The sequence below is a fragment of the Chelonoidis abingdonii genome, chromosome 7 (assembly GCF_003597395.2).
Source record: "Chelonoidis abingdonii isolate Lonesome George chromosome 7, CheloAbing_2.0, whole genome shotgun sequence".
Lineage (NCBI taxonomy): Eukaryota > Metazoa > Chordata > Testudines > Testudinidae > Chelonoidis > Chelonoidis abingdonii.
In genome coordinates this window covers 67,716,600-67,738,665 of record NC_133775.1, presented here as the reverse complement: position 1 = coordinate 67,738,665, position 22,066 = coordinate 67,716,600, and the positions used below count along the sequence as shown (strand labels likewise).

The 22,066-nt window shown below is 41.8% G+C and overlaps 1 protein-coding gene across 1 annotated transcript in view; it reads right to left on the bottom strand.

Moving 5' to 3' along the window:
• Positions 1–22,066, bottom strand: part of TEDC1 (tubulin epsilon and delta complex 1) — a 174,596-nt gene that overhangs the window by 43,377 nt on the left and 109,153 nt on the right. Inside the window, exons 6-7 of the mRNA XM_075067994.1 lie at positions 20,141–20,227; positions 2,884–3,096 (exon numbers count right to left, since the gene is read on the bottom strand). Coding sequence (XP_074924095.1) covers positions 2,884–3,096; positions 20,141–20,227 — 300 coding nt within the window. The remainder of the gene's footprint in view (positions 1–2,883; positions 3,097–20,140; positions 20,228–22,066) is intronic.

The following is a 22,066-nucleotide window of genomic DNA, read 5'->3' as shown; positions in this document are numbered from 1 at the left end:
AGATTTGAAAGTATCTTGTCCCCCAATTGGTCCTCTGGTCAAGTGTCAGCCAGGTTTACTGAGCTTCTTAACCCTTTACAGGTAAAAGAGACATTAACCCTTAACCATCTGTTTATGACAACTGCCTTTATTTCAATGGTTATACCTTTCATTACATTCACTGAATCTCAGAGATACTGCAATGTATGACCAGGACATCAATCAAGTACACAAATTCAGGACATTTATTTCAATGTGCAATTAATGATTCCTTATTTTTTTTCTTTTATAAAAGCAAGGAAATGAAACCCCAAAAGTTACATTAAAGCAACAGGACAGCTGAGATGTTAAATAGAGAAAGTTATTAAGGCATTAATATGAAGGCAGTATTTAACAGCATTTATGGTAATATACATAGAAGTTTACTTTGCTCTGGGAGCCATACACTGGAATTTTATTTTTTGAATGTTCAAAATATCAGCTCTCCTATTGCTTTAATGTAGGTTTTCCCATTCAACAGAAGATTGCTATTGGTTGGCCAATGCAATCACAGCTTTAGAAATTGTGGGTCAGCCCGTACAAAGCAGCCAAACAAAGGGAAAGAGCTAGGTCTACCCCATGCAAAACTACAACTGTCTCCCCTGCTTCTTGATCCCACATGATGCTCTCTCCACAGCTGCTCTCTCCTGTGGCGACCAATCCTCTCACATCCATCATCCCAAATGGTCCATGTACCTGTTATCCATATATCAGCCACTTCTACCCCACTCCCTTGAGCAACACTCCATTAGCCTCTATTCTCCCCATGCCCTATTGCCTTTCACCCTGAAGATTTTCCAAAAAACTTCTTGGATTTTGATTGCTGTTTCTTCCTCTCATGGCAGTCATCCTTCATGACTTCAGCTTCCTGTCTGACACCTCAACATCCTGTCTTCCTCACTCTCACTCCAACATTTGACCTTCAACCCTGGATCAACCCCACTTGTCAAAAGGGCCACTTATCCATCCTTGTCTTCATTACATCTGCTCCCCTAACCATTTCTGAATATCTGAGTTCCCCCTCTACAACCATCACCAGATCCTTAACACACACATCCCCTGATTCACCTACCTCCACCTGGCCTTGTCATGAGCTCCAATCCATCAACTTCTAGGACTTCTCTTCCACACTCTCACCCATCCCCAGTTCTCTCATCCCTCTCCTCAGCAGTCAGATGTCCAATCCTTCCATTACATCTGATTCCTTTGCCTGTCCCACCACCAAGTCCATCTCATTAACCCCACAACCCTGGCTCACTCCCAATGTCCTTCTGCTCCTGTGCCACTGAATGCTCCTAGAAAAAGTCCCCTGGCCACAAAGACTTCTTCCACTTCAACTGTGTTCTCTTCTCCTTCAGTTCTATTGTCTTCCTCAGCAAGCAACACTACTCCTCTCTCTCTGACTACCACTCAATCCCTGTTACCTCTTTGCAACCTTCCACTCCCTTCTGAAACCCACCTCCCTCTCAACTTCCTCAGCCATCTCCAGGACACTCCCTCTCAGTGAAAACTGACAAGACCTGCTGTGATAAATTAAGTCGGAGTAGCTCCCTTTTATGGACACCCAGCCAGCCAGTTAGCTATAAAATTCCTCTTAGCAGCTGTTCTCTATTTGCTTTACCTGTAAAGAGTTAACAAGCCCACAGGTAAAAGAAAAGGAAGTGGGCACCTGACCAAAAGAACCAATAGGAAGGCAGAACTTTTTAAAATTGGGAAAGAAACTTTCCCTTTGTCTGTTGTTCTCTCTAGGCTGCAGGGACACGGAACAACAATGCTATAAGCAGGAATGCTGTGTAAGGTTTGAACCAGGTATGAAAAATTATCTTCTAGACCTAGAAGGAATCATTGGAAGGCAGTGAATGTTTAGAAGACGTGATTGGATTTATTTCTGTTTATTTTTTAAGGCTTATGGACTCCTCTGTGCTAACCCCAGATGCTTTTGTTTGCTTGTAACCTTTAAGCTAACCCCCAAGAAAGCTATTTTGAGTGCTCAATTTTTGGAATTACTCTTTCAAAATCTAGCAAAAGTCTAAGTTCCAGATGTAGTTTCTTCCTTTTTGTTTTTAATAAAATTTATCTTTAAGAAAAGGATTGGATTTGTGGTGTTTTAAGAGGTTTGTGCATATGCTGTTTGATTAGCTGCTGGCAACAGCTAATTTCCTTTGTTTTCTTTTTCAGCTCTTCCCTGGGGGGTGAGAGGGAGCTTGAGGGTACCCCACAGGGAGGAATTCCCAAGTCCTCCTTCCTGAGTCCAAGGATTTTTTTGCATTTGGGTGGTGGCAGTGTTTACCAAGCCAGGGTCAGAGAAAAGCTGTAACCATGGGAGTTTAAGAAGGCCCCCACTTTCCGCACTCAAAAGTGACAGAGTGGGGATTCAGCCTTGACAGCTGCCATGACCTTCCCGCACTTTTCTCTTTGATTAACCTCTCCTCCTTTGCCACATCACAAACACTATGGATTCCCATCTGCTGTCCTCTTCTTTCCCTCCATTTGGCCCAGTTATCCCATCCTCTGCTGCCTCCCTCTCCTCCATAGTCACTATCCTCTTGCTACTCCCCTCACAATGCAAGCACATCTGTCTGGTTTCAGAATGTATCGTCACTAGTGTAGGGATCACCACATCTGCCCGGTTTCTGAACATAACCTCATGGGGTGGAACTGTACCTTATTTTCTGTTTGAAAAGCACCTAACACCTCTGTGGGCATTATCTGAAACAAGTAATAAATAATCATAGTAAGAGTCATAGGAGTTCTGTGGTGAGAATCAGCGCATGGTTCATACACAGTAGCAGTCATCTTGTCCATGACAATAAAATAGAACAATGAGGTATTTTCCTTACATCAACAAATAAATACAATCCTTACCTTTTCATACCATGCTGACTTCTTGCAAGTTACTAACTCATGCAGTCCATCACGTAGAGTCACTAGATCTTTGGTCAATTTGTCAATTTCTCCAATAATATTGCTAGCACTGTGGCAACACAAGTTAGCATTTGGCAAAGTGTTTTTCTCTTTACAAACATCTTCTGACTTGAATGTATTTGCATCTTCGTCAAGGGTATCTAATACAGTTTCCTAAAGGAAAAAATATGTGGTAAAAGTTCATTAATTTTATAGTACCAACTGGAAATAATTTGCTTGCCATGTGTTTCCCCAATATTTAATTTTAAGAACTTACTGTGAATTGACTGTGGTTATCTCAGACATGGTTACTCCACATATTTAAAAAAACAGTACTGTGATTGAACAGAATCTGCTCAGCTTGCTAATAAATATGTGTTTTAATGTATTTCTAAATTAGCAAACACCCAAGAGAGAGGAAACTGCCTACTGTAAGCTATACTGCACTGCTGTTATTGAAACAAAACACAATCCATGGAATGTAAGATGGTCACAGCTCAATGCTGCAGAAGCTCTGAACATGACCTCCAGAGATCTGAGACAACCTCTATGTTCAAATGTCAGGACTAGAGGGAGATTTTTTTTTTTTTAATATTTAAGGATTATTAATAATTTCTGCACTCAAAGTGGGTAGTGATTATTTCAAACTCCAGCCTAAAACAGTTAACCTGCTTTGTCTTAATCTTACCCATGCAAGCATCAGTCTTGAATTCAGTGCACATTGGCTATCTTAGGCCATGTCTACACTACCAGGAGTGTAATAACATAGCTACAATGTCATAGCTATAGCAGCATAACTCCATAGTGTAGACACAGCCTACAGCAATGGAAGGGGTTTGTCTGCTGCTGTATGAACCACAGCTCCCAAAGCACTGGTAGTTAGGTCAATGGAAGCATTCTTCTGTCAACCTAGCTGAATCTACACTGGAAGTTAGATTGACATAGCAACAGCACTTGGGGGTGGGGTGATTTTTCACACCCCTGAGTGCTGTAGCTATTTAAACATAGACCAGGCCTGAGGATTTGTCCTGCAGCTCGTCAGTAATAGTAGTAACAGCAGCAGCAGCAGAATAGCACCTTCTACATAAAGTAACAGGCAAGAGTGAAGTGCTATAGCCCACCAGACCAGGAGGATGAGGTAGACGAGGATTTCTTCGGACAATTAACCGAAGTTTCCAGATCACAGGCCCTCATTCTCATGGGGGACTTCAATCACCCTGACATCTGCTGGGAGAGCAATACAGCAATGCACAGACAAACCAGGAAGTTATTGGAGAGGGTCAGGGACAACTTCCTGGTGCAAGTGCTGGAGGAACTAACTAAGGGCCATGCTCCTCTTGACCTGCTGCTCACAAACAGGGAAGAATTAGTAGGGGAAGTGGAAGTGGGCAGGAACATGGGTAGCAATGACCATGAGATGGTCGACTTCAGGATCCTGACAAAAGGAAGAAAGGAGAGTAGCAGAATACAGACCCTGGACTTCAGAAAAACAGATTTCAACTTCCTCATTGAACTGATGGGCAGGATCCCTTGGGAGGCTAATATGAGGGGGAAAGGAGTCCAGAGGGCTTGCTGTATTTTAAAGAAGTCTTACTGAGGGTGCAGGAACCAACCATCTCTATGTGCAGAAAGAATAGCAAATATGGCAGGCGACCAGCTTGGCTTTACAGAGAAATCTTCGGTAAGCTTAAACAAAAAAAAAAAAAAGGAAGCTTACAAGAAGTGAGAACTTGGACAGATGACTAGGGAGAAGTATAAAAATATTGCTTGAGCATGCAGGGATACAAGTACTGTAGTGTATTGGGAGTAGCCGTGTTAGTCTGTATCCACAAAAACAGAGTCCAATGGCACCTTAAAGACTAATAGATTTATTTGGCCATAAGCTTCCATGGGTAAAAAACCCACTTCTTCAGATGCATGGAGTAAAAATTACCGATGCAGGCATTATTATATTCACACATGAAGAGAAGGGAGTTACCTCACAAGTAGAGAGCCAGTGTTGAATTGGGGGGAGATGGTTGGGACATGTCCAGGTAATCTCCACACCAGAATTCAACATTGAGAGGGAAGAAAAAGTAAGAGAGGATGCAGCCGTGGGCAGGAGACTGGACATAAGGAGGAAGGGTAATATAGATACCAGTCTAATAGGTGATACTGGTGGTAGAATGTCTGTGCCTAACTGGGTAAAGAATGTCAGTGAAGCCAAATGGCAAAAATTAAAATGTCTGTACACTAATGAGAAGAGCCTAGGTAACAAAATGGAGGAACTAGAGCTACTGGTGTAGGAAGTGAAACCGGATATTATAGGGATAACAGGAAGATGGTGGAGTAGTAGTCATGACTGGAGTACAGGTATTGAAGGCTATGTGCTGTTTAGGAAAGACAGAAATAAAGGCAAAGGTGGTGGAGCAGCATTGTATGTCAATGATGATGTTAACTGTAAAGAAATAAGAAGGGATGGAATGGATAAGAGAGTCTGTCTGGGCAAAAATCACATTGGGAAAGAAAGCTACTAGAGCCTCCTCTGAGATAGTGCTTGGGGTGTGCTACAGACCGCCGGGATCTGATTTGGATATGGATAGAGACCTGAGACCTCTTTAAGTGTTTTTAATGAAGTAAATACTAATGGGAATTGTGTGATCATGGGGAGACTTTAACTTCCAGATATAGACTGGAGGATCAAGTGCTAGTAATAATAATAGGGCTCAGATTTTCTGGATGCAATAGCTGATGGATTCCTTCACCAAGTAGTTTGCTGAAGAACCAACAAGAGGGGATGCCATTTTAGATTTGGTTTTGGTGAGTAGTGAGGAACCTCATAGAAAGAAATGTTGTAGGGACAACCTTGGTTCGAGCCTTGATCATGAGCTAATTCAGTTCAAAACTAGATGGAAGATAAACAAAAATAGATCTCCAGGACTAGGGTTTTTATTTCAAAAGGGCTAACTTTAAAGAATTAAGGAAATTAGTTAGGGAAGTGGATTCAGGGACTGAAGAAACTTGTGGATCTAAAGGCGGAGGAGGCCTGGAATTACTTCAAGTCAAAGTTGCAGAAACTATCAGAAGCCTGCATCCAAGAAAGGGGAAAAAAATCATAGGCAGAGGAGTTGTAGACCAAGCTGGATGAGCAAGCATCTCAGAGAGGTGATTAAGAAAAAGCAGAAAGCCTACAAGGAGTGGAAGATGGGAGGGATTAAGCAAGGAAAGCTACCTTATTGAGGTCAGAACATGTAGGGATGAAGTGAGAAAGGCCAAAAGCCATGTAGAGTTGGACCTTGCAAAGGAATTAAAACCAATAGTAAAAGGTTCTATAGCCATATATAAATAGAAGAAAACAAGAAAGAAGAAGTGGGACCGCTAAACACTGAGGATGGATGGAGTTAAGGATAATCTAGGCATGGCCCAATATCTAAACAAATACTTTGCCTCAGTCTTTAATGAGGCTAATGAGGAGCTTAGGGATAATGGTAGGATGACAAATGGGAATGATGAGGATATGGAGGTAGATATTACCACATCCGAGGTAGAAGCCAAACTCGAACAGCTTAATGGGACTAAATCGAAGAGGGCCAGATAATCTTCATCCAAGAATATTAAAGGACACTGCACATGAAATTGCAAGCCCATTAGCAAGAATTTTAATGAATCAGTAAACTCAGGGGTTGTACGTATGACTGGAGAATTGCTAACATAGTTCCTATTTTTAAGAAAGGGAAAAAAGGTGATCTGAGTAACTATAGGCCTGTTAGTTTGACATCTGTAGTATGTAGGTCTTGGAAAAATTTTTGAAGGAGAAAGTAGTTAAGGACATTGAGGTCAATGGTAATTGGGACAAAATACAACATGGTTTTACAAAAGGTAGATCGTGCCAAACCAACCTGATCTCCTTCTTTGAGAAGGTAACAGATTTTTTAGACAAAGGAAATGCAGTGGATCTAATTTACCTCAATTTCAGTAAGGCATTTGATACGGTTCCACATGGGGAATTATTAGTTAAATTGGAAAAAGATGGGGATCAATATGAAAATTGAAAGGTGGATAAGGAACTGGTTAAAGGGGAGACTACAACGGGTCGTACTGAAAGGTGAACTGTCAGGCTGGAAGGAGAGGTTACTAGTGGAGTTCCTCAGGGATGGTTTTGGACCAATCTTATTTAATCTTTTTATTACTGACCTTGGCACAAAAAAGGGAATGTGCTAATAAAGTTTGTGGATGACACAAAGCTGGGAGGTATTGCTAACACAGAGAAGGACCAGGATATCATACAGGAAGATCTGGATGACCTTGTAAACTGGAGTAATAGTAATAGGATGAAATTTAATAGTGAAAAGTGCAAGGTCATGCATTTAGGGATTAATAACAAGAATTTTAGTTATAAATTGGGGACACATCAGTTGGAAGTAACAGAGGAGGAGAAGGACCTCAGAGTATTGGTTGATCACAGGATGACTATGAGCCGCCAATGTGATATGGCCTGTTAAAAAAAGCTAATGCAGTTTTGGGATGCATCAGGCAGAGTATTTCCAGTAAGATAAGGAGGTGTAGTACCATTTATACAAGGCACTGGTGAGACCTCATCTGGAATACTGTGTGCAGTTCTGGTCTCCCATGTTTAAGAAGGATGAATTCAAACTGGAACAGGTATCAGCAGGTAAGTATGCCCAGTGGTCTGTGATGGGATGTTAGATGGGGTGGGATCTGAGTTACTACAGAGAATTCTTTCCTGGGTGCTGGCTGATGAGTCTTGCTCACATGCTCAGAGTTTAACTGATCACCATATTTGGGGTCGGGTCACTTGCTGGAGGATTTTCTGCAGCTTGAGGTCTTCAAACCACAATCTGAGGACTTTAATAACTCAGACATAGTTAGGGGTTTGTTATAGAAGTGGACGGGTGAGATTGACCTCCTGCACAATGCAGGCCATACAGACTAGATGATCATAATCGTCCCTTCTGACCTTAAAGTCTATGAGTCTATGACAGGGCCAATACAATCAGGGTGGATGTAGTCCCAGTAATCGATAAGGAGGTGTCAATTTCAGGAGAGGCAAAGCCTTTTGTAGTGAGCCAGCCATTCCCAGTCCCTATTCAGGCTGACTCACTACAAAAGCAACTTTGCCTCTCCTGGAATTGACACCTCCTTATCAATTATTGGGAGTGAACTGCATCCACCCTGATTGTACCTTGAACGCCAGCTACAAAAGTGCCATGCAAACGTCTGTTCTCACTTTCAGGTGACACTGTAAATAAGAAGCAGGCAGCAGTATATCGCATCAATGTAAACAACCTTGTTTGTCTTAGTGATTGGCAGAATAAGACATAGGACTGAATGGACTTGTAGGCGATAAAGTTTTACACTGTTTTGTTTTTGAGTGAAGTTATGTAACCAAAAAAAATTTGCATTTGTCAGTTACACTTTCACGATAAAGAGATTGCACTTCAGCACTTGTATGAGGTGAATTGAAAAATAGTATTGCTTTTGTTTATCATATTTACTGTGCATATATTTGTAATAATAATAAAGTGAGCACTGTGCACTGTGTATTCTGTGTTGTAATTGAAATCAATATTGAAAATGTAGAAAAACATCCAACAATACTGAATAAATTTCAATTGGTATTCTATTGTTATAAGTGTGACTAATTGTGATTATTTTAATCACAATTAATTGTTTTGAGTTAATCGAGTGAGTTAACTGTGATTGTCAGTCCTAGTTTGTTGTAAAGAAATTGTTGATAGCGCAGAACTGAACCAAATCTATCATTTTACTCATTTCTTAATACTATTCCTTTTCCCTTGACATTCTCCCAGGCAGTGTTATCACTCCCAATCTTGGCATTAAAGTCCCCCATTACGAAGAAACAACCTCTAGATGGGATCATGAAATGTCTGCTTGAAGGTCAGTGTAAAACTCATTTATGGCACTGTCTTCTGCATATGTTGCAGGTGTTTTACAGTCACAGGATCATCTTTCCCCAGTAGTTTAATGCTCCTTATGTGTGAAAACATGAACCTATAGCTTTTTAAAAAGCTGTAAGTTTTTTCTGATAATATAAAGCAACTCTGACCAAAAGCACCCCTGTATTCACACCCTTCAAACTACTGTAATAATCTTTGTACAACATATGTCTTGTGAGGTATCATTTGAAAACTAATAACTCACTGGTCAACAACAACACAGTGAAATGTATGTAGCAACATTACGTGTAAAATTATGAAATCCCCCTCTATGATGTAATTAGCACATATTCAAATACACACAAGCCTGACTCAGCAAAAGTTGTTAAACATGTCTATCCAGGCCGGATTTCCAATTACTCACAGTAGACTCATGCTTAAACACTGATGTTTTAGGGGTGCCTAAAAATTCAAAAAAAGAACAGGAGTACTTGTGGCACCTTAGAGACTAACAAATTTATTTCAACATAAGCTTTCATGGGCTACAGCTCACTTCTTCAGATGCACAGAATGCATACTTTCACCTTTTCATGTTCTGTGGGGTGGGGTGTCTAAAAGTTAGAAGTGGCGGGGTAACCCCACTGCCTGCAGTGGCTCGGCGCTCCTGACTGCCATGAGGCAGCAGGAGCAGGACCCCCAGAGCTCTGAGCCCCTATGGGCTCAGGGGTGGAGGAGAGTTTGGAGCTGGGGCCCCCACAGCTGCCCAGCCACCCAGGGATGTTTAGGGGTTTGCAAGGTGTAAAGCCGGCCCTGGATCTATCATAAACCAAGGCATGTCTGTTTACCTCAATTTACATATACGCAGTAAACATGGCCCTCAAGGCAGCGGGGAGAGGAGTTGGCAGGAGACCAGACAAATTTGCATTTCAGCAAATACAGGTGAAAAGAAAGAACATGGAGCCTTTTTCACCTCTAGACTCCATGTCACCTTTTTTACTGTTTGAATAAACTTTGTTTTGAGGGGTAGCCCTCAGAAGAATCCATTTCAAAGGTTCACTGAACTATAAAAGAAAGGAGCAGAAAACATAAAGAGCTCTTTCTCTCGTGCACCCTAGAAGATGAAGGAACCAGCCCTTTGACATTCGGGGGCGGGGGGCGGGGAGGAGATCCTGACCTGAGAACAGGTCAGCCCTTTTGCTGGGAACCTGAGGTAAGGATGTTTACCTTGAACCAATTCTAGCTTCTTAAGTTTTAGCTACTAGGAATCGTCTTATCTTTATTTTTCTTGTAACCATTCCTGACTTTAATACCTTATACTTGTACTCACTTAAAATCTCTTTGAAATTAAATAAACTTATTTTTAATCTAAACTAATCCATTATTCTGTTTAAACTGATCTGTTTGGTAACTCCAGCTAAAGAAGTAAACTGTTCACTATTGGTCCTTTACTGGGGCAATGGACTTTTAATATCTGAACTGCCCAGGAGAGGGTGGGGCAATGCAGAATACACATTTTGGGGAAATTCGGGATTGGTAGTGTGTTGGGATCACTCTGCAGGCAGTAACCAAGAGTGGTGGAAGCCAGAGTGTGACTGGAGAGTTGCTGATGGGGTCACAGTTGCTGGACCGGGTCTGTGGTTATACACATAGATTCAGGAAGTGACCTGCACGCTCTTAGACTATTTGTGAGAGGCCCAGGTTGGGAACTACAACAGGAAAGCATTGTGAGGCACCCATGGTTGAGGGGCAGGCAGTGAAATAGCCTCTCACTTTGCATGCCAAAATGTGACAAATGCCTTCTGCGTGAACACTGTATCTTTTCAGGATAAATTATTTTACAATGCTTTATGGAGAATTCACTACTTCCTGTCCAGTGTGGTTCACAAATACTGAGAATGTCTATGGAAGAGGATGCAGCTCTAGTTTCAAGTTCACCAATTAACATTCCTGCTTTGCAGTGTAGTTGTAGCCATGTTGGTTCATATTGCATTCTCAACTTCCATGTTCCAATGTACATTCATTTTGGTACCGTGCAATCTGTTCTTTCCTAGCAAACTTTTCACAACTGCCAAAGTTCCCAAACTGCAGGCATGGACTTTTTTAGGCTGGGTGTCATCTGAACCATTATGGATGTTGTTTTGCTTTTTGCTCATTTTGTCCGTTTCTTGGCTTCAGAGAGTACCTAGACTTCCAGCCACCTCAAGGTTAAGCAGCCCCTCCTATGAGTTACCCATTGAAGGTGCCCATGTTGCCCTATGAGAAGACTAGAGTAGGACACTGGATTTTTGGCCTGGTCTGATCCCCCACTCCCACTTAAGGTACCATGGTGTTGGCCCTGCCAGTTTTGACCCACCAGCAAGATCTGCTAGGAGGAAATCCACTTAAACTCTAAGCTGCCACCGGACTCAACCTTTGCAAACCCAAAAGCCTATCACAAAGAAAAAACAGAAGCATATCAAGAACACCTGAAAACTGAAGACTGCCCTCAGTAGAAAAACAAATGCAGAAAGCTCAACAAGGAACTAAGAAAAATGCTCCTAAAGACTACAACTGAATGGCTTCAGAGAAAAGGCTAACAGCCTGAAAACGCTTTCAATAAAGGAACATAAGAGGACTTTTTCAGGAAGTTAGATTACTTATCAACCAACTTAACATGTAAGATATAATAGATAAAGATCAAAAGAATATTTTTCATTAGCTACTGAACATGAAAAGTCAAATGGACCCAACTTTCCCCTAAGACCATCAATTGCAAAGAGAACGAAGCACATATAGTGGAAGCAGAAACTGAAGCCACAGTCATGTCTCTGAAAAACAACAAGGCACCTGGTCCAGATGGTATACCACCTGAACTGTTAAAACATGGCGAAAGAGGCACGGTCATGCTCCTTTGCAAACTGTGCAACCTCAGCTGGAGGAAGGTTGAAGTACCTGAATGCTGAGAACGCTCAACTAGTGTAGCACTCTTTAAGAAAAGGTGACAACTGTGAAACAAGAGTACTGACAAACCAACTGCAGAAAAGCTGCAAACATTTGAAATGAGGTTCCTGTACTGTACCCTAGGTGTGACATGACTATACAGACTATGAAATGACATTTACATTAAAATTTTAGAGTTGAAGTTTTCCATGCTTGGTCTCTGTTTGAGAGCAAAAATCCTTTCAGGCATTTTTAAGTGCTGAAAGGGTTTAAAAAAAAAAAAAAGTTTATTTGTCCTGTTCTTTAAAAAAGACCCCATTTGTCCTTTGATTTTTAACTCAAAAGTGATTGAAATCTGAATTTTCCAAGTTGACATGGAAATAGTCATTAATAACTACTTTTAGTAATGCTGTCAAATAGTATCTTACTAATATCTGTATTTTGTAATAATATCTGCTTTATTACATTTTAAAAGTTATTTTAAAACAATATTACAAAAATGTGAAAACGAAGAGCTGAGATGTGGCAGCGAAAAATTCTCCAAGCTGCTAGCTAGCTACACAGTGAAAATGAATGCAGTCAGTATGCATGCACATAGAGGAGTTCACTGCACAACTATTTTGTTACAGAAATGTAAAAACTCAGCAGCTGAAGCCGGAGGAAATGAAAAGTGTGAGAGGCTTAATCATTTCAGAGCAACAGGTCTCCAGCAAGTCAGCAGCAGAGCCCATTTGGATCTTATGTGCCTTGTGTTTTGCTGTGTGGAGCACGAAGACACTTTAGGGATTAGTACTGTATTCTATGAAGGATGGACAGATTAGAGAGAGGCTTGTGGGTGAGCCCTTTAGACCTGCTATATGGAGATTAGAAACACCTCAGTAACTGTTGAACCCAATTAGCACCAAACCAGGTTGCTAAGATCCATCAATGAAACCTGGGCTCATTTTTCCAGGTCTTTTATATTCAAACATAATGATGCTGCTTCAGCCATTAATGTGCTATAGAGTGTGCTCTAGGGCAGTGGTGGGCAAACTGTGGAGCGCAACATCCAACGCAGCAGAGGAACATTCAGAGGGCAAGCATCAATGCTAGGCAGCTGGTGCCAGCCCTGCACAGCGGGGCCCTGGCCAGGCCCCATGGGGCCAGGGAGGGAGCACCATCTTCATCCCCGCCTTACTCACCTCAGTGGAGATATAAATATATATATGGAGATACACCTATCTCATAAAATTGGAAGGGACCTTGAAAGGTCATTGAGTCCAGTCTCCTGCCTTCACTAGCAGGACCAAGTACTGTCCCTGACAGGTTTTTTGGGGTTTTTTTCTTTGCCCCAGATCCTTAAATGGTCCCCTCAAGGATTGAACTCACAACCCTGGGTTTAGGAGGCCAATGCTCAAACCACTGAGCTATCCCTCCCCCCAGGTAACCCTGCCTGTGGGTCAGTGTGCCACACTGATTTCCACTCCCAGTGCTGGCTCCACCCCCCGAGACCATCGCACATACCTTCCCCCACCCCGAAAACCTGAGGAAGGAGAGGCAGAGGCCAGGTATTGTCCCTGCCCTACCAATGCAGCCTGGCTGCAAGATAGAAGCAGCCCACTGCTGAGGAAGGCTTGGCTATGCAGTAATGGAGGCGGGGCACAGACAGACTCTGTTAAGGATAAGAGAGGGTACGACTGGAAAAGTCTGTACACCAGTGCTCTAGGCTGGCCTATCCATCTCTTGCATTGAGGTCACCAAAGAAATAATTTTTTAAGTAGCCTATAATCTGGCATTCTTAAAAGATGTGCCAAATATGTCCAGCTCTTCTTCTGGACCACTTAGAATCATAGATTAGGGTTGGATGAGACTCCAGGAGGTCATCTAGTCCAACCCACTGCTCAAAGCAGGACCAACACCAACTAAATCATCCCAGCCAGGGCTTCACCAAGCCGGGTCTTAAAAACCTCTAAGGATGGAGATTCCACCACCTTGACCACATTGGATATTAAGAAAAACTTTTTCACTAGGAGGGTGGTGAAGCACTGGAATGGTGGTGGAATCTCCTTCCTTAGAATTTTAAGGTCAGGATTGACAAAGCCCTGGCTGAGATCATTTAGTTGGGGATTAGGTGCTGCTTTGAGCAGACGTTTGGACTAGATGACCTCCTGAGGTCCCTTCCAACTCTGATTTTCTATGATTCTCCCTAGGTAACCCATTCCAGTGCTTCACCACCCTCCTAGTGAAATAGAGTTTCCTAAGATCCAACCTAGACCTCCCCCACTGCAACTTGAGAGCACTGCTCCTTGTTCTGTCATCTGCCACCACTGAGAACAGCTGAGCTCCATCCTCTTTGGAACCCCCCTTCAGGTAGTTGAAGGCTGCTATCAAATCCCCTCCTCACTCTTCTCTTCTGCAGACTAAACAAGCCCAGTTTCCTCAGCCTCTCTTTGTAAGTCATGTGCCCCAATCCTCTGATAATTTTCGTTGCCCTCTGCTGGACTCTCCGATTTGTCCACATCCTTTCTGTAGTGGAGGTCCAAAGCAGGAGGCAATTCTTGTTACTAACATATCTGTAGAAACCCTTCTTGTTACCCTTCACATCTCTTAATTACTGCAACTCCAGTTACGTTTCGGCCTTCCTGATTACACCCCTTCTTGTATTGTTGTAGGTAATGATGCCCATTCTAGTGCTTCTTCATTACTTATCAATCCCTTTTACTTTGAATATTCTACACAGACACTTACACTGAAAGCTGTTAAGTTTGAGCTGGTTTGACTTATTTTTCCAGGACTCTACTCCATGTTGGAGGATGTTTAGGACATAGCTTTAAAGATTAAGTTTTGTGTTTTTGCTAATCATATTGGACTTTTTCCTGTGTTAAGTTTTTTAAATACAGAACTTGCTTCACCTATGCTGTCACCAGTATCATAAATTATAATACTCATATAATTAAATTTATTAACAGTTTTCAAGGCTTGTCCTTCCAAGTATATAAAATCATCAGTAGGTACATTAATTTTCATAATTTCCATCTTTGATTTAGTGATAAGAAGACCTATTTGTTTGGTATGGTCTTTACACAATCACACATTACTATTTTTCCCTAAGATTGGGAGTTCAGTATTTAAATATTTAAGGAAAAATTCTAAGCCAATCTAATTTTATTCAGTCAAATTTTAAGTAACATAGACATGCTGATTTACATATACTTTTTTTTTTTTTTACAGCCTCCCTTCCCAAATTTAACTTTTTTTTTTATCAACAGCTCCTCATTTCTCATGTCAAATTATCCAAATCCTATAGTCCACCCCATCCCCTATTTTTCATACTAGAATTTTAGAAAGCATTCAGTAGCAGAGCTATTTTAGAAACCTAATTAATTTAATCTCCCTCACTACTGAATGAGCCTAGTTCCTCTCTAGCATTTTTACACTGATAGATTTGTAACAGCCATTCTTAAACCCTTTGGCAGCATTAATACATTTTGCTGCCCTTTTCTTACCCCTACAAGCCTTAATTGACACTGCATAGTCTCATTTAGTTCCCTCCCCATTTCTTCATTTCTAGGTTCACGACTTTGAGCAGCCCTGCAAGAAGGTATGTCAATTAAAAACCCATGGCTGGCCCATGCCAGCGGGACTGGGCTAAAGGATTGTTCAACTGAGGTGTAGATGTTTGGGCTTGACCCTGTGAGGTGGGAGAGTCTCAGAGCTTGGACTGCAGCTCCAGCCCAAATGTCTACACAGCAATTAAACAGTCCTTTAATGTTGAGCTCCATGAGCCAGAGTCAGCTGACACAGGCCAGCCACAGGTGTCTAACTGCAGTGTAGACATACCCTATGTGGTCACTTATTTCAAGAATTCTCCATTTCTGGGGAAGTTTAGTCTGTTGCCCCTTGATCATAGTGCTTTTTAAAATGCTCCAATCTTCTTCCATACTTGTGAGTTATAACACTTCCTCCTCCCATTCCTCCATGCTCACTAACTTGTTTAATTCCTCATGTAAAAAAAAATTATATAATACATAGGTTGAGAAACGAGTGTCTGCACATTTGGGTATAGCAGGGCCGCCCAGAGGATTCAGGGGTCTGGGGTCTTCGCCCGCGGGGAATTGCCACCGAAGACCCAGCACTTCGACGGTGGGTCCCGGAGTGGAAGGACCCCTTGCCGCCAAATTGCCGCCGAAGACCTGGCACTTTGGTGGCAGGTCGCAGAACAGAAGGACCCTCTGCCACCAAATTGCCACCAAAGACCCAGAGCGGAAGAAGCTCCAGAGTCCCAGGCCCCGCGAGAGTTTCTGGGACCCCCGGTGCGAGTGAAGGACCCCACTCCAGGGGCCCTGAAAAACTCTCATGGGGGCCCCTGCGAGGCCCAGGGCAAATTGCCCCACTTGCCCCCGCTCCGCCCCGGACGGCTCTGGGGTATAGTGATTAGATTATCCACAAATACAAAGTTTGTTTTTAAAAGTCATATGATACAGAGTACATAATCAGCAATGACCCAAATTTCGGAGAACAGATTTAACAATACAATTTAGATATTAGAATCCAACTATTCCGGTATATCACTCATGAAAAGTTGTACAGAGATTTGGTTGTGGAAAGCAAAATAAATCAATGAGTTAGGATTGTCCCTCACTAATTGACAATTAGGTAGGTTGTCCATTTAGAAAATACAATCCATGAGGAAAGTATTTCAGTTACTTTCCTGACTGCACTTCTAATTAAACAGTGTATTTTTTAATCATTATAGAGCACAATTTTGAGAACTACTCCTCCAACTCCTCTTCCCATTCTAAGCCTTCTATTCTTAATTTACGACACCCAAGAATGTGTTTGATGTATCATACATGTACAAACTTTGCTTAGACTACACACAAATTTATGTAAATTTCCATTTGTGAAAATCACCACGTTGCATTTCTGTTAGGCCCACTACAACAATTTAGGATATCCTGCCTAAATCCTAATCTGGACCCTGCCAAATTCCAGATGTTTCCTCAGAGAACTCTACTGAATTTAGAAGCCAAGGGGCATAAGAATTACTAAGGCATGACAACCAGGCTCGGACTTCTGCTATCAATGCTCTGCAAAGGAAGGATACTCCTCCTTGGACTTGCATGGTTCTCATGGAAAAATCAGGATGAAAGCAGGCTCATACATTGATGAAGGCAAACACAGAATACTACCTGTCACAGAGACTTCAGCACAAGGAATTCTTACAAACTTTTGTCATTACCATTAAAAATGGAAAGAGACCAACTTCTCTTCTGTCACAGTCTCGTAACTCACAGACTGCTTCCATCTGGTCACAGAACTCAGCCATGCTCACTGTGCTGCAAGGAACTATCAAACCATTTCTCAAAGATCCCTTGCATCAGGACAGACTTTGGGGACAACAAGTACAGCAAGATGAGCACTGGACCAACAACACCCTACTTCTAAGAATTCATCCCACTCAGACAACAAGATGTTCCTGAAGTCAAAACACAGTCCAGGCTACCACCTGCCACTCTAATGCAGGCCAGTCCTGGCCAATGAAAGGGTTGAAAACATCTAGTATTCCTGATTACAGGGATAGTCAACATCTCCTGTGAAGAAGGGAATCTATCACTCCAGCCAACACTTAAGATACTAACATGCAACCCCAGCAATATCACAAAACTTTTTCCACTATTTTTGAGAAAGTGGTCTGAGAAGCTGGCAAAGAACTGACTTCAACTTGATCTACCAGTTGCCAGCATCCTAGATCCTTCTCAGCATTTCAGGCCAGGGCACAAAACCAAGACAACAGTGGTTGTTCTGGTGGATAACTTCCTCTTGTCATCCAAGATTCTGTAGATGTCCCTCTGGAATATGACGCAGCCGTTACATGCTGGCTGATGGTTCTATCTGGCATGCTGTTTGCATTTGCCCCCTCTAGTTTTCTCAGTGCCTGGCCAAAAACAGCATCTGGACTGAGAGCAGTTGCTGAAAGCTGGACACTGGCAAGACAGAGGTGATACTGATGGGGACAAGAAGAAACTTACCTCCTGCACTCCAGTCATTAACTGGGACCACAGGCTCAGTGATGTCCTGGACTCCACATGCTTAGAGTATGCTGGTGAGCTCAACATATAAATCTGCTAATGATTGGTTACATTGGAAAGATAAATAAACCTAAAACAGTAAGTTGAAAGGTGTGAGGGGCTGGGTAGAAAACTGTACTAAAGCAAGAGACAAAGAGAATAGAATATATTTTTGTTGAAATGGAGTGTACTCCAGACCTTTCTCATAGGGCTTCTGCCTCTATGCTTGAGAGTTCAAGGGTTCTGAAAATAAAGTCTTCAAGTTGGCAGATGAGATAAAGCCTGGAGACAGAGAAAGGAAAGAGGAATGTGACAGCCAGAATCCAAGAGACTTGGCTGGTCTAGATGACCGGAGAGCAGAGGCATTCATTGTAAAAATATTAAATAATCTGGGAGTAAGCAAGCAGTTCAGGGAATCTGAACTAAATGTAAATTACCATTCCCCACAGCGATCAGAAGAGCTGCAGGTTACTGTGAGGGAACCATTCAGTCCATCAGCTCAGCAGCCACAGTAAAAAGGAGAAATCAGAAAAGGAAGGTTACTCACCAGTAACTGGAGTTCTTGGAGATGACCTTTGTACATCCCCACAGTGGGAATACGCAGAGATCATCTCAAAGAACTGAAGAGTTATAAGAGCAGACGGACCGAATATAAATCAAGGCAGTGAGACTGTTAGCCTAGCCCTAAGGTATGTAGACCCCATAGAGATAACAGGCGCAGTTCTGCACACTTCACAGAAAGGGGCTGACAGCACAAATTATACTAGTTGGAACAACGATAAAGAAAGGTTAAGGAATCTGAGTTTATGCTCACTGGTAAAAGGTGGCCTCCAAAATATGAAAGGGATTGATATAGTTAATAGAAATATATTTTTATCCTGATGATGATTTAAAAAACTAGAGGATGTAATCTAAAAGTTGAGAAAACTATACACAAGAGTAAACAGGAAATCAGATAGAAGTATTCCATGCAAGCAGTGATAAACACATGGTGAAAATTCAGCAGGAAAAGTAGCTGAAGCAAGCAAAGAGACACTTTGGCTTGTTTCTTAAGGGGAAAATGGAGGGGTCAAATGAAAACCACAGTAGCATGGACTTAAGAAACACAGAAGCACTTGTTTTCTGAACCAGACAATCTTTTTCTAATGTAAAAAGTTCTTATGATAATTCTGCTAGATAGTTACAACATGGGTCAAAATACATCTGGGTTCTTTAGTATGTTCCACAGCATTCAAGAACAAAAACAGAAAGAAAAGAAAACAGAAATTGATCCCACACACTGAGAGAAAATACACATTTCCAATTAGATAATGAGTTACAGTCTCAAATAACAATGTACTATTGGCCAGTATTTATTCAGGACCTCACTCAGAGAGGTCCTGAGCCCATCCTAAGATGTTCACAGTACCATCCACAACCAGCTCAGCGCCTCACAGCAGCAGGCCCCTAATGAGCAGATCAAAATTGCATAGCAACTGCTGTTACAATTTGTGTGATCTGAACACTTGCTTGTATGATTCTAGATCTCTGCCCATCCTAATACTGATATTTTTCAGAGCAGCACAATAATAGAGATAAATAAAGCACCAGCATTTATGGAAACAATCACCTTTGCTGACAACACACAATGCTATTAGGTTTTTAAATATTTTTCAAAACAGGTTAGATGATTGTCTACTCCTTTATTTTGCTCTCTCTATAGAACAAGATACACTGGCAATTAATGGTCCTGCTTCTACAAATTCTGTAAACTCATTTTCTTAAATTGTTGTTTGTTAAGAATTATTTTCAGTAGCTATAAATGAGTGAAAGTTTAATATAGAAGTGAGATGTATAGAATCATAAGATGCACAGAGGAAGGCTTATTGATTTTCTTATGATCATTCAACACAGTTCAAGGGGAAATCTGCAATTTCAACACACTGGCTGGAAAAATGAAGTTGTTTGAAATTTCAACTGCTTACAAATTTAGTTGTCTTTGAATATGTAATAAAACTTAAAAGTTCCTCTTCTGACAAGCCATTTAATTTATAACAAAATGTGTGATTGATGTTTTCTTAAACATAAAAGATCAGGCATTTCCATTTGTGATAACTGTAGATGCCTGAATTCAGCTTTTCTTCCGTTCAGTTTCTTAACTTATCTGAGTAAGTCATACAACAGAGGCTAGAATGATGAGGGAGATCTAAGAATATGTCCTTTAATTTAACTGGCCTCATCTTCAAAAGAAAGTTGTATAGGTTGTTGACAACATTCACTTTTCCACATATATGGGAAGGATGTTTGAGGAGCAGCCAGTTGTTTGACAGATGTAAGAAAACTGCACCCTTAATATTTAGTTTGATTCATTACCATCCAGTGCCAATAAACTGGTTCCAGTTGTTTCCATTCCAGAAAGGCTTCTAATCGAGAGGTTTCAGATTGCAGTAACTGCAACAACTGGGGAGGGCAAAAAAAAGAGAAAAGAAAATCAAGTCCCATTTAGTCATCTGTGCAACATATAAGGTGCAATTTTTAAAGCCTGTTTGGTCAGAATAATGAAGGCTACCCAATCACATACCAAGTGATCCTTCTTATGTAGTATACATTCATCATAGTCACCTTAAAGATTGACATTTACAGGTAGAACATTGGTTTGCTAAGATATAAGGATTTAGACTATATATAATCTTGTCTGGATCTATACATCCCACCCTACTCTAACTGCAAACAGGAATGCTTCTTTCAGAAGGCAATGGGGTACACAGCGAGGAACGGGGTACACAGCAAGGAACAGAGTCCTGGTGTCCAACACTCTAGCAATTTCTTCCTTCTGACTATATGCTGCTATGACTGGGGCTTGCATTATACATTATTGAGTGGGAAGCAATATAAATCTCAGCTATGCAAATATGGAGTGGAACTGAAGAAAAGCTTTTCCTCACATCCATAATGCATTCCAGTCCCCAGCCATACAATAACCATAATCCCCAGCCATACAATAACCATAATCCCCATATACACATTCGTGGCTTCACATGTCAGTTTGAAGGGATCAAGACAATACAACTCATATATAAAAAGGTCTTTACTCATGTAGATCCTGAAACCTCATGTGCTTCTTAGATATCAAAATTAACACAACTCAGCCACACTCCACACACTGTTGCTAAAGTGGTCGCTCCCACATTTGGATCAAACCATGTTCCCCGCTATTCTTTGAGTCTGGCCAACATACCAAGTTTTGATCTCTTCTCTTCGAGGTCATGCCTAGCTATGTCCCAGACAACTTCTCAGACCTGATCTCCTATTGCATCCCCTCCAACTCCACCATTCTAGAAACCAAGTCAACACTGACATCCAGTTATTTCTACTTCTCCCATCTCTGTGCCTTTTTCCACACTGCTCCTATGCACAGAATGACCTCAGAATCTCAGGATGCCAAGCCCATCTCTCTGCTCCTTATCCAAATCATTTAGAAACATTCGCTTCTCCTGCAGTGTCCACAAATAGTAACTAACAAGGAGGAATTCTTTCTGAAATGTTATGTATAGCCAGATCGTCTCCCTCACTGCTCCTATTGCACAAGGAGCTCCTCTACCATAGCTCCTATTTGCAGGCAATGCAAGAAGTGAGGGTTTTTCACAAATGATTTTTAAATTGCGTATACCTAGAGAGGGAGAAAAATAAATATCACCAGATTCCTCCCTCAGTTTCAGACTGTATATGTTGTGACAAAGTTCCTCCTCTACCTTGGTGGGTCCTGCGCTTATTGGCGGATTTTTTCACCTCAGGGTTCTTCCCTTCTTACAGAACCCACAGTTTGGGTCAGCTCCTCCTGTGTCTGATCAGGAGTTTGGGAGGTTTGGGGGGAACCCAGGCCCGCCCTCTACTCTGGGTTCCAGCCCACGGGCCCTGTGGATCGCAGCTGTCTATAGTGCCTCTTGTAACAGCTGCATGACAGCTACAACTGCTGGGCTACTTCCCATGGCCTCCTCCAAACACCTTCTTATCCTCACCACAGGACCTTCCTCCTGTGTCTGATAACGCTTGTCCTCTCAACCTCCAGCAGTACACTCTCTCATTCTCAGCTCCTTACCTTCTTGCTCCCAGCTCCTCACATATGCTTCTCTCCTCTGGCTCCTCCTGCCTGACTGGAGTGAGCTCTTTTTAAACCAGGACCTGATTACCTGCCTGATTGGCTGCAGGTGTTCTAGTTAAAGTAGCTCCTCTACGCCTTCTAGAAAGATCTTATTGGCTCCAGTGCCTTGATTAACCTGGGAGCAACTGTGATTTGGT